The following is a 14,157-nucleotide window of genomic DNA, read 5'->3' on the forward strand; positions in this document are numbered from 1 at the left end:
GGAAAACAAGACAAAAAAAGATTTTTGCAGAGCATTATAGTGACTTAAAAAGCAGTTCTTTAAAAAAACATTGCTACTAATAACAATAAAAATAAAATGCTGTATGTAATAACTTCCTTTTCAATTTGCAGAGAACAGGACCACTGTATTTCTTGGGATACACTGAATACTTTCATTAAACACAGATAAACACTTCATGCAACACTTTCCCAATGAAAGTGGCTGAAGTTCTCTGTGGACTCACGTCACTTCACGTGGAGGCTGAGCGTGCACATGCTTAGCAACACGATGAAATGGACAGGAAATCACTTGACATGCAAGAACACATTGAGATTATCACCAGACAAAACACAAGAAGAACAGTATAACACAGCGCTAATCGAACGATGCCTGAAATGGTCTATGCCCCGTTCACGCCACCTGCGACATTGTCCCGTCTCTGTACTATTGTAAAGACACTTCTGGGCGTTCCTAATGCTGTCGCTCCGTTCTTGGTAGATTGCATGTCTGGCCGTATCTTTAGAAAATGCGATCACATATGATATATAAAACTAAGATATTCTAATTTGACTAGGAATTAGACTTAAAAGAATAAGTAGCATTCTGCTGTTGGAGAGCGTTGTGATCTAAACTACAGTACGCTGTGCATTAAATCATTAACCAGATTAACGATCGATCAATCAACTAATTAAACTCACTCATTCTTACGTCCTAGGGTGTAATTGTTTTTTTTAAATTATGTGTGCAATGTTTTGGTGTGTTTTTTTCTCTCTCTCTTTCTCCTCAATGTAAAGCTTAAATGGTGAACAGCTGACACTAGTTCCCATCATCTCCTGGTTTCCACTGATTGGCTGCTGGGCAAGAGAGCTTGTGGATAAAGCTGGAGAGGAAACTCCGTTTGGAGAAGTCTTTTTGTCTCCAGGCTGCTAAGACTGTCGTCTTCTGCCCCAGGCCTTAGCATGTGTGCTAAGATTGACTTTATATCTCCTTGTAGGTTGTTGCACAATTTATTGTTAACCTAAGCAGACTTGGCTAATTGTTGCTAATCAATTTTCTTAATTTCATTGACGTTCCTAAAAGAGCTTTAAGTTGAAACGGTTTCTAATTATTATTCTTTTGTTTATTCAGTTTATTTAAGAAGCAGAAGGGAGGTGGGTGCCAGTCTGTTTGTGTTTGGCTAGAGAGGGAGTAAGGTAAGAACTTTGTTGTTCATTTTGAAAGGCTAGAAAGTATTCCCCTCAAAGTCAGAACTTTATTATTTTGGCCTTATCCCCTCCTGAAGCCTTTTGATGCCTTTTTGTACCTTGGACCAACCAAATAAAATGTCACTTTTGAGTCTTTCAAAAATATGTGTGATTTTCTTTTTGTGTGGAATGCTGGGACAGGAGAGGAGAGCTCTTGGTTATCTGTTAATGGTAATTGTCACAAACTTCCTTGTTACTGCTTCCCTGACCCCTAGACCGGGCAGGCATGTTACAATTGGGGGCTCGTCCGGGACCTCGCTTTTCTTGTCTCTAATAATCAACATAATGCAGGGGAAGCTGTAATTATGAACTGCAGCAGTGCTAAACTGCTCACTGCATCATATAATTAACAACACGAACCATCAATGTATGAATCAAATTCACTAAGGCTATGTTCAGACTGCAGGGAAATATGGCCCAAATCTGATTATTTTGCTCACATTTGAGATCTGTTTAAGTCATGTCGGTACAGCACAAACCACATGGAATCTGATCTTTTCAATTCCGATTTGGGCCACTTCCATTTGTGGTCCTAAATCCGAAACAGGTCTGATGTTTTGCAATGCAACTTCAGTCTGAACAGTCATATCGGAATTCATGCGACCTTTATGTCACTCTACATTCGCTACAATTATGTGCTCATGGAAGTCACTTCAAAGATTTAACATACCCAATGTTATAAAGACAGTTGTGAAACATAGTCAGTGATGTGTCAGAACTTATAAGCATTACAGTGACAACTCTATATACAGTACAAGCAAAACACAAGGGCTTGTATCATAAATGTTAAACTCTGCTCTTTTTCCTCCTCCTCCTCATTTTTTATATTGCATGCACCTAAATTTGCTGGCTTTGGCGGCAGATCACACTATAAATAAACAAGTAATCGATTACTTTAATGTCATCCGTGTTTACTTCAGTATGACAGCTGCTGCGTGATGTCTTTTTATCGTTCTTTTGAGCATGCGGGTCAGTCCAGGACCATGTTCTGTTCACGGATCTGAGCAATAAACCGGAATTGAGCACTAATGCTCGCAGTGTGAGCGTAGCCTAAGACGGCAGACAGTTTGTTTTTCACGCATCATTTTATTATGACAGTCGTCTTATTATGACTCGTATTGGTTGTCGCTTGCAAAATTCTGATCATTTGCAAAAAGTTACAATTTCTGAACTTTTGTCACATGACTCGCGTCGCTTGACACGCCTACATTCTTTCGCCAATGGTCACTGTCACTTGTGTCGCTAGAAGTCGCCAGCCCTCCATTGCAAATGAATGGGATCTTGTCACTGGCGTTGTAAACGAAGCTTTAGTGCATTTGAGCAAAACAATCTGTCTCTGTACTGTGCCTGCAACAACAAAAAAAAAGCCAAGAACTGAACAGCGCAAGTCATTTTGCTAGAGCATCAGGAAAAAAAAGCGAAACCCTTGCAGGGTTGTTATGATGACAGCAGGCTGAGTCTGCTAGCCTTGCAGCTTTCATTTGGCTAACTACTTCCCTGGAGACTCGCATGGGATAAACAGTTATGATCAATGCCTTTTATTCTGCAACGCCGTGTAATTGCTACTAATTAAAGTTAATATCTTAGTATAAACTAGAGCCCTAGGCTAATGACGAATGCTTGAATGATATTTTCAAGCTTGATAAAGTACCAGAACAAAATGAACAAGCTGCTTATGTAAATGAAATGTTCAGATTATTGTTGACATTATTACATGATGATCATTCTGATTACATCAGGTGCACGACGCCTTAGGTCTGCTCTGCTCTTGCAGGTATGCATCTAGCGGATCTAGAACTTGGCAGCTTATTCAAGCGAGAGTTTATGAACTCCTCAATAACGCACATTAAACCGGAGCTAATTCGAGAATCACATTGTGCTTCGGCGATACCATGAGGGTATTTCCAAATGCATGAGGTGTTAATTATAAAATGCAAAAGAACACTTGGAAAAGTTTTGTGCAGTGGAGTTAAGGAGTCTGGAGCACACGTGGGACAGCGGCATTAAAGTGCCTAAAGTGACAAAATTCATTACTTTGTTAATGGGGTCATCCTTTTTTTAGTAAAGGTTTTTAGGCAAAACACTAAATTTACTCATAATGCTGCACAAAACATTCAGATAAGATTGAAATTATCAGAAATTTTGTTAAAATTAAATGTAGTTACTTGTTGGGATCATTTGGGAGAATAGTACACTACTGTTCAAAAGTTTGGAATCATTAAGATTTTTAATGTTTTTGAAATAAGTCTCTTTTGCTTGCCAAGGCTGCATTTATTTGATAAAAAAAAAAAAACACAGTAAAAACAGTAATATTGTGAAATATTATTAAAAAAAATGTTTTAATGTAATTTATTCCTGAGATTGCAAAGCTGAATTTTCAGCATCATTACTCTTCAGTGTCACATGATCCTTCAGAAATTAATCTAATATGCTGATTTGCTGCTCAAGAAACATTTCTAAATAATAGAGATAATAGAATGGCAAAGCTGAATTCTTAGCATCATTACTCCAGGCTTCAGTGTCGAGAAACACCCACACCCACACCCACACACACACCCACACACCCCCACCCCCACACACACACACCCACACACCCCCACCCCCACACACCCCCACCCCCACCCCCACACACACACACACACACACACCATATATATACCATATATGATACATGTATTTTTAGGATTTTATGATGAATAGAGTTCAAAAGAACAGCATTTATTTTAAATAGAAATCTTTTGTAACAATATAAATGTCTTTACTGTCACTTTTGACCAATTTAATGCTTGCTAAACAAAAAAGTTTTACAATTTTTAATAAATCTTACTGACACCAAACTTTTGAAAAGTAGTGTATACATATATCAAATTATATTTTTGATAGTTTTCTTACCAATAGTATTGTACATGGTCTTTCTTTTATTTTGACTACTAACTATATATATATATATATATATATATATATATATGCACAGCAAATGTTAAAAAAAAAAAAAAAAAAAAGCTCTCACACTTGTGATGGAGCAGCAACAGGGTGTTCTTTAGGCAATTAAAATACTGCAGCTTTGAAAAAACGCTTCAAGCTAAATCTTGGAACTCTGCTTCCACTCCACACTGCTCACTTCATTTATTTGGGAGGACATGCAGAGCAACATCTGCTGCGCAGCCAGAAACAAAACAAGTTTTCAGCTGCTGATTTTACTCTTATAGTTAGTGTTTTGTTGTTAGAAAGAGAAGAACAACATCTATTCTGCTTTCTCCTGATAATCGTGACTGGGCATAATTTGTGTCTTTGTCAGAAACCTGATGATTTCAGAACATTTTTGCAACTTGGTTCTTGAAGTTACTGTTTTTTCATAGAACAATGAATTCTTTCATTTCAACAGATTAAAGAGAAATGGACTTCTCATTTTAGTTTAATGAGATTATACATTTATTATAGTTTTCAAAATCTTTCATCAGAAATGCAATAATCAGCTACGTGCCACAGACACTGATAATAGCGCAAAAGTTGTATTTAACCTGGAAGAAGCTTTAATCTATTCCCTCTTGCAAGACAGTAAATACTGTATCAACAAGGCCGATGTGAAAATCTTAGGCTCCAGTGGAACTACCATGAGAGGGACAGTGTCCATATCTCGGTTTCATCAGATCAGCCACAGTTTGCCAGGAAAAGCGGTTTACCAAGCTCAGGGAATAGGTCACTTTTCTCTCGCTGTGGGGTCACTGGTACGAATGGAAAAGGCTATCAAAGACGGCACTACCAGAGGGCATTGATCTGAAAGAGCATTGTGTCTGAAAACAAGAGCTGCCCTACACATGCACTCTGGAGTGTGTCTGTGGGGTTTAGGAATGAAACTGCTCTTGTACTGTGTGATCTTACCACACGCTGTGTCCGTTTTACTACGGTCTTCATTTATGTTAAAGGGACAGTTCAGCCAATAATAAATTATTCAGATTATTTACTCATGACATTACAAACCTATATGACTTTCATTATTCTGCTGTGGAACACTATCTAGCTGAGTGTCTGAAGCCCCTTTCACACAGAGATTCCGGAAAATACACGGATAAAGTGACCCGGGACTTGACCCGGGTTCGTTTGATTTTGGTTCATGCCGGGTCGTGTTTGCGTTCACACAGAAGGCGTTCTGGCAATTTCCCGGCAATTTCCCGGGATCATCGCGCTGTGTGAAAGGGGCTTAAGTGGTTCTTTTCCATTAGTGGAAAAGTGAAAGAAGAGGGGGGAAAATACAGTAAAAAAAAATTATATTGTAAAATATTATTACAATTTAAAATCTTTTGAATATACTTTTAAATATAATTTATATCTGTGATGGTAAAGCTGAATTTTCAGCATCATTACTTTAGTCTTCAGTGTCACATGATCATTCAGAAATCATTCTAATATGCTTATTTGCTTATTATTACCAATGTTGAAAACAGTTGTGCTACTTGTTTATTTAGGAAACTGTGATCAATTTTTTCAGGATTCTTTGATGAAGAACAGTCAAATGATCAGCATTTTGTTTTTAGTGTCACTTTTGATCAAAATGTCTAACTTCTCCATTAAAAATACCTAATCCTTAAACATAAAGCAATAGTATGTGTATGTGTATATATATATATATATATATATATATATATACACACACACACACAATGCATAAATATTAAGTTTCATTTTATTTTTCTTAAACACAATGGCATATATATATATATATATATTTTTTTTTTATATTTATATATATATATATATATATATATATATATATATATATATATAAAAATATATATATTTATAATATAAATATTATTAAAAAAAACTTTATAATAAGAAAATAATTATTTGCAGTGTTTCATTGTATGCAAAGCAGCAGATTAAACAGTCTGCTTAATAGCCAAACAGTCATATAAAAAAAGTCATACAGGTTTGGCAAAACAGGGGTAAGTAAAAGAACAGAAGTTTCTTTTTGATTCCCGATCCCTTTAATATGCTCTACAGATTCCTCAAAGGAGACCCAGAAAGGGATGCACAACTGAGAAAAGACAAGAGAAAAAGTGGCTGATGTATTGGCTCTTATTCAGAGGTTGAATTCTCCTCTTGTCTTTCAACCGGATTGTGATAAGCTGTGGTCCGTGGCCAATTCTTTATCGCCCTGCGGCGATTCTACCCTGCCATTTTTATGACCCGCTCATTTGTCTGGCACCTTGGCAAGTGGCCCAGAGACTACAATATATGACAGTCCTCAACTCATTTTTTATTGACCCAACTATTACAATCAGAAGATAAGATATGAGCTGGGTCTTTCTAAGGGAAAAAACATTCATTTTAAAACGACAGGAAGCTCAAGACACTGAACTAATCCAATGCACATAGCTGTGTGTCATGTATTACACCTGTGTCTGTGTAAAAGAGGGCACGGAGAAGGTAGAATCATGCATCATGCAGAGCAAGAAGATCGAAAGTTCTAGTAAATATTTTCAATAAACCGTTCTCACATCCAGCAAAGAAATTATAGCATGACACGAGTTATTAAAAAGGAATCGCTCATCTGAAGCACCCAGTAAAATACATTTTTGCGGAAAAAAAAAAAGGTTGTGCACAAAAAAAAAAAAAAAAAAAAAGTCCCACTTCAAGCAATGTGATGTTCTGTATAGCACTGTTGAAACAAAGAAACAGCAAAGTGACACATCCAAAAATAATTAGCAGTGTTAAGGCAATTTGCTTTTCACAAGTGACAATTAGAAACATTAACTGTTGATTGTCTTTTTCCAGACTGCTTAGGTACAGTCAAAATAAAACTGTATTCGCATTTAACTTCAGTAAAGTGACATTTCTGAGCGATACTGATTTGCTTGTGTAGAGTGGGATTTTTCCAAACATTTTTGTTGTGTATTTAATACACTGTTTAGTTGTAAATGCAATGTAAATGTAATTGATTATTTTTTTCCACCTTCTGGAATAACATGCTCTGCTGAATCATACACAGTAAAACCAGGAAGGTTTATTGAGAAAGTAAATCTGATCAATTTTGATTTCATGAAAGAAAATCAAGAGATATAGAAATTCTGTTATTGTTTATATAGTACATCACTGTTTGGTTGTACTGTAAATACAAACACACTCAAGCCAGTTAACTATTTCATTATTTATATTTTCCTGATGGACAAAAAAAAAAAAACTGAATATTTTAAGCAGAGGAAGGTTTCAATTTTAATGCATTTTTTAACCCTCTGAAATAACGTGCACTGATAAATCATGCCTAATAAAACCAGGAATGTTTATTAAAAAAAGTAAATCAATTCTGATTTCATGTTGACTGAAAGACAATCAACAGAGACAGCTGGTCATACTTGATGCTAACAAATAAAATATTATACAGCCAAAGAAACCTGCTAATCATTTTTGTAACCATGAAAAAAAATCCATGGTGATCAACACAGGCCAGTGAAGAGATGCTGGCAATCGTGACAGCCCAACACCCACATGAGATGAGCAAGACTGGACAAGAAGACACAGGAAATGACAAAGCGATCCAACAAAGAGCTTATATAAAAAACGCTCCTTCAGGAACCCTGTGATGATGGTGACTCGGCAAGACTGAAATCAAGATTATTTTTGAGGCTACAAAGAAATCCTTTATTTTGTATTTACCTCAAGGATAGAAGACAATGACTCCATTCCAAAATCTAGTGGGCTGATTCACTGTTAACTTAAAAAAAAAAAAAGATAATAAAGCTGAAATAAAATATACTAAATCGAATAACTAAATAAAATTTTGAGTTAAATTTAAGTTGAAGCGCTTACATTGCCAACAAAAAATAAACTAAAACTGAAGAAACTAAATTTGAAATAAACATAAATGAAGCCTAAATGTTAATAAATAGAAAAGCACCTAAAATTACTATAAATAACATAACTTAAAATGAAAACTGAAAATAAAAGCCAATTCTAAACATTAATTAAAACGATAATAGTATATAAATAATAATAAAATAACACTGCTCATAAGTAATTATTGTGAACCGTCTATCCATCCATCTATCCTTGCACACACACATATCACTTCTCCACTGATTTTCATATAGCTTTACATTAGCATGTTGATAAGCTAATGGTGTGATACTCTTACAAGTATAAAAAGACAGCACACATAAATATTGAATAAAAAAGTGTTTTAGTTGTTCTCATTTTTAAAGGGTCATGACATGAGAGATCAAATTTGCCTTGATCTTTTGAGAAGTAAGAGGTCTTTGTAAACCAACCTGTATATATTTGAAATATATTTACAATTAACCCTTTCTCCGCAATCTTGGATTTGCAAATCTGAGCTCATTGCAATGCATTCTGGTATTGCCTTCTCTGCAAAGCAGAAATGCTGTGCTGCCTTAGAATCAGGTTAAATCAAGGTCTCTTAAGCAGCAGCATAATTCATTTACCTAGCGTTTGAAATAGCCTTAGCATCGGGAGCGGGCCTACTGTATGCTGCCAAAAAAACACACAAAGCAGCCTCTGTAGCCATTACACTAGGTTGTGGAACAGAGCAAATGTAAGGCAATTTTTAGAGCTCATCCATCATCACTTTTCCTGTCTGGAACCGTTGCAATAGTATTGCAATATCCCCACCATGCACGTCTTTTTCACATATCAACAACTGCAGATAGTATCATGACTTGAAGAACTTCAGGAAATCGAAACACCATACGGTCGAATAGCAAACGTCTTAAGAATGCAGACAACATCAGAGCCATTTTCGGAAAAATTGGAATTAAGGAACAGATCTAAGTGGCTCGTTACTATACCTGACCTTCTGATCTCATACCTGATAAATCCTCTTTTGTTGCTCCTGCAGACAAAAAGAATTGTATGCATGAAACAGCCAGAGGCAGGTGCACCACGACTCCATCATTGAACTGCCTGTCTGTCTGTCTGTCTGTTTGACCATGATGAACATGCTACACTTCTAGCCCCTGAGGAGACCCCATGCCAGTGCGTTTGGTGTTACCTGCTCTCCCTCTGTGAAGACTCGGGTGCCGAAGCTCCAGGTAATGGTGGGAGTGGGATCTCCGGTGGCCTCACATGTTAACGTGACCCGTTCGTCCATTTCTGTGGTAGTCTGGCTTTCCAAATATGTGATTTTGGGTTGCACTGAGAGGACACATTTTAAAAGGTTAGATGACTCCAAAACTATATTCAGTCTAAACCTAGGACTTTCTTTGTGGAACAGAAAAGATTTTCTGCAGAATGATAATTCAAGAATGGCATGTCAAGTCATGAAGTCAATGTGATTTGAGAGCAACTTGTTTCAGTCTGTCTCTAACTCAAACTTTCGTTTGACTTTAAAAGACATGGAATATGATCATACGACTACTTCTAAGGTGAATTTTTGTCATTTGTAGACCTCTGCCGCATCCTTCTCTATTCACTTTCATTGTATGAAGGATATAAATATCTCCCTTGTGTTCCACAGAAGAAAGTAAAATTGACTTAATGTTTGATTAAAAATAAACAAACAAAAAAACTCTTTAAAAATACCTTTCACAGAAGAAAGAAAACAGTCAGCGGACTGATTCTTAAGGTAAAAACAATATAGTCATGCAACTACACTTTTTTTTTCTCTGCAGAATAAAACTGAATTCTTTATTTATTTTTTGTCACTGCTGAATTTTCAACATCGACAAAGTGCTGTCAAACCTCTAGGATCCTGTGAGACTCCATCTCTCATGGATTCTTACCAAAGACTTTAAGGCTAAGTTCTTGTTCGCTCTTCCCAGCTTTATTCAAAGCAATGCATGTGTAATCTCCCTCGTCCAGCTTTGTCACATCTTGTATTGTCATCTCTGAGCCGTCTTCATTGAAGTTGTATTTATCCCCGCTCTCCAGTGGAATGTTGTTCCTGAAAAAAAAAGAAAAAAAAAAAGGATAACTTACTGAAACAATAGAGCAATGTGGAAGACAAATCTGAATATTTCTTCCCTTCAAAGAGCCTATTCTGTTAGGCATGCAAAATTATAAGAATTATTATTCATAATAATAGTGCTCTCAAATTGATTAAATCACAATTAAATCACATCTGACAAAAGTTTTTCTTTATATAATTTATTTGTGTGTGTGTGTGTTAGGCATGTATATATAGAATATATATATAGAATATATATACACACACATACACTCACCTAAAGGATTATTAGGAACACCTGTTCAATTTCTCATTAATGCAATTATCTAATCAACCAATCACATGGCAGTTGCTTCAATGCATTTAGGGGTGTGGTCCTGGTCAAGACAATCTCCTGAATGCCAAACTGAATGTCAGAATGGGAAAGAAAAGTGATTTAAGCAATTTTTAGTATGGCATGGTTGTTGGTGCCAGACCGGCCGGTCTGAGTATTTCACAATCTGCTCAGTTACTGGGATTTTCACGCACAACCATTTCTAGGGTTTACAAAGAATGGTGTGAAAAGGGAAAAACATCCAGTATGCGGCAGTCCTGTGGGCGAAAATGCCTTGTTGATGCTAGAGGTCAGAGGAGAATGGGCCGACTGATTCAAGCTGATAGAAGAGCAACTTTGACTGAAATAACCACTCGTTACAACTGAGGTATGCAGCAAAGCATTTGTGAAGCCACAACCACAACACGCACAACCTTGAGGCGGATGGGCTACAACAGCAGAAGACCCCACCGGGTACCACTCATCTCCACTACAAATAGGAAAAAGAGGCTACAATTTGCACGAGCTCACCAAAATTGGACAGTTGAAGACTGGAAAAATGTTGCCTGGTCTGATGAGTCTCGATTTCTGTTGAGACATTCAGATGGTAGAGTCAGAATTTGGCGTAAACAGAATGAGAACATGGATCCATCATGCCTTGTTACCACTGTGCAGGCTGGTGGTGGTGGTGTAATGGTGTGGGGGATGTTTTCTTGGCACACTTTAGGCCCCTTAGTGCCAATTGGGCATCGTTTAAATGCCACGGCCTACCTGAGCATTGTTTTTGACCATGTCCATCCCTCTATGACCACCATGTACCCATCCTCTGATGGCTACTTCCAGCAGGATAATGCACCATGTCACAAAGCTCGAATCATTTCAAATTGGTTTCTTGAACATGACAATGAGTTCACTGTACTAAAATGGCCCCCACAGTCACCAGATCTCAACCCAATAGAGCATCTTTGGGATGTGGTGGAACGGGAGCTTCGTGCCCTGGATGTGCATCCCACAAATCTCCATCAACTGCAAGATGCTATCCTATCAATATGGGCCAACATTTCTAAAGAATGCTTTCAGCACCTTGTTGAATCAATGCCACGTAGAATTAAGGCAGTTCTGAAGGCGAAAGGGGGTCAAACACAGTATTAGTATGGTGTTCCTAATAATCCTTTAGGTGAGTGTACATACTGTACATACATACTGTATATTATATAAACAAAAACTTTTATGTTAGATACGATTAATCGGTTTGACAGCACTAAATAATCATAATAAATTATTAATATACCCTGGGCCTGAAAACCAATGGATCACTAAATTCCATTTAGATCCTGTATTGTCAATACACACACACACACACACACACACAGACCTTTCCTCACTGCTCTATTTTCAATATTCACCTACTGAGATTTTACTGATGAAAAACTGTATAAAAGAAAATCGGAAACAGTGTTAGCCAACCACTTTCAGCTGCATGACTTTCATTCTACTTCTAGTTGCCCCTCTATTAGCGGTCTTTGTGCAGACGCTCTTGAATTCATTGGATTCTTGACCATGGAGTCGATCCCTTGATTTAAGGTCAAACAGGTAATAAATATACCATAACCCTTGTCAGAGGAGAGGACCCAAGTTATTCTGAGTCAAATAAACACCTCCTTCACCCCATCCCCCCCCAGCACGACCGAACAAAAGATCCTTGAGGCGTGCTGTATCATCCCGAGGGATTTGTGTCTCACGTTCTCTCCTCCATGAGCAGAGAGAGACCGCACACCCGCTGAGAACACAGTGATGGTTGAGAAGAGACTCATACTTTAAAAGTACTAATGGTGTGCTTCACTATTCCATGTCATCCACAAAAAAGTTCTTCATTTATTCAGAGGCCTTTTTTGTCTTGCTTTTAAACTCACAAAAAGTGGTGCAGCAAAACCAGTGTTTCGGTAGCGCTTTGTTTCTACTGGGGTGATTTTGCTTACCGCACCCAGGTCACCATCGGCTCAGGAAATCCATCAGCATCACAGGCCAGTAGGGTTGAGAAGCCGGTGTCAGCGGTGGCATTCGTTTCAGCTTGACGGATTCTTATAGTGGGCAGGACTGAGCAGAAAAGAAGATTGCAGGTTTGAAATGTGAAAGACTTAACCTCTTAACACGACATGACACTTTTTATTCTACTTAAAATAGAACACTAATATACATTTTCAAATAATTTCTGCCTTACGGAGATATTGTACCATTCTCAAAAAGACAAAAAGAGAAGAAATATTATTTCACACATTGATAGTCAAATCAATTTAATTAAATATAATTAACATTTAATCAGAAATCAAGTTTTTACGTGCTGCCTTCAGGAAACACCGTACCATTGCAAAACAAGAAATTAGCACTTTACAGAAACCTCCTTAGGAATACTAAAATAAATATGTGCATATTAAGCACAAGAAAGAAAGACAAAGTATGTAATGTGCAGCTTTGACTACATTATGGTACAATTTTGCCTCAAGCCTGTATATGTACATTTTCATACATTTTCATTTATTCTCATCACATAAACTTACTCAAAATACATCTTTACTCTAGCATTAATGTGGATCAAATTTTGATTTAATGAAAGACAGCCACACTGTTCAAAGGATCGCTTTGATCGCATTCACAAAGAGAATATAGCACTGCAGCACATCTAACACCTGCTGACAAAGGAATCAAATTGGCTTCCAATGGATAATATAACCAGTTTTTGCATTTCTGCTAGTAAATATTTGTTCCTCCTCTCTTGACAAAAAGGGACTTGCAAATTAAGTGCTGCGTTTTGTGTCTGCGATCTGCACTGTGGTCGCTCAAGCAGGACTAAACGACAACATAACGATAACCCACTAAGGAGAAAAATTTGACTCATACAAGAAAACAAACAAAACAGAAATGCAAACATAAGACAGGAAACTATATTACCAGGTTTACCGCAGGAAGGAAAAAAGAAATCAAAAGGAGATGGGAGAAAATATCAGTGGAGCAGCTTGACAACAGCTACTTCAAAAACCGTCTGATCCTCAACACAAAACACTGAGCTTTAAACTCAACCTCAACACCAACACAGATGCCGATCAAATACTGTGATATCTTGTTTTAGCTAATCAAAAGAGCTAGTTAACCCTATGGTAAGCTAGTAGGCAAAACTGTTGGCATGCAAACTGAAAAGTCAAAGAGAGAAAAATATTTAATTTGAACAATTAATCAAATCTAATTTAATCTAATCCGGTAGTTAAATATACATTTATTGATTTTTCATAAAAATAAAAACCAAAAACAGTTTAAAGCATACTTTAAATGTATGTCATTTGAGACTAATTGAAATGTCCAAACCCAGTGCACTACAGGTACAGTAAGGCAAATAAGAGCTCACCGTTAACAACCACTTGAATGCTGCGGAAGTCAACTTCTCCACGGGCTTTAATGCGGCCCTCGCAAGTGTACAGCCCCTCGTCTGTCTTCCTGATCCCCCGGATTTCGAGATGGTTGTTATTCAAAGTCCTGAAACGAACTGTAGAGCAGAACAAGGGTGAATTCATTTCTTGCGGGTTTGAACAGATGTCTCCGCAATTGTGAATTAAAATCAAATGCAGATTAATCAATTTTAACACTTTTTTTCATCTGTTATCACATGGATTAATAAAGTGCCACATTTCTGAGAAAGAAGCATT

The 14,157-nt window shown here is 37.1% G+C and overlaps 1 protein-coding gene across 9 annotated transcripts in view; it reads right to left on the reverse strand.

Moving 5' to 3' along the window:
• Positions 1 to 14,157, reverse strand: part of ncam1b (neural cell adhesion molecule 1b) — a 106,673-nt gene that overhangs the window by 43,286 nt on the left and 49,230 nt on the right. For 6 of the 9 annotated variants that reach the window (XM_084418156.1, XM_084418159.1, XM_084418153.1 and 3 more), the window contains exons 5-9: positions 13,860 to 13,997; positions 12,439 to 12,556; positions 9,983 to 10,143; positions 9,253 to 9,395; positions 9,070 to 9,093 (exon numbers count right to left, since the gene is read on the reverse strand). In XM_084418156.1, coding sequence (XP_084274282.1) covers positions 9,070 to 9,093; positions 9,253 to 9,395; positions 9,983 to 10,143; positions 12,439 to 12,556; positions 13,860 to 13,997 — 584 coding nt within the window. The remainder of the gene's footprint in view (positions 1 to 9,069; positions 9,094 to 9,252; positions 9,396 to 9,982; positions 10,144 to 12,438; positions 12,557 to 13,859; positions 13,998 to 14,157) is intronic. The other 3 variants (XM_084418157.1, XM_084418155.1, XM_084418154.1) reach the window with 1 other exon arrangement.

The sequence above is a fragment of the Rutilus rutilus genome, assembly GCF_951802725.1.
Source record: "Rutilus rutilus genome assembly, chromosome: 9".
Taxonomy (NCBI): Eukaryota; Metazoa; Chordata; class Actinopteri; order Cypriniformes; family Leuciscidae; genus Rutilus; species Rutilus rutilus.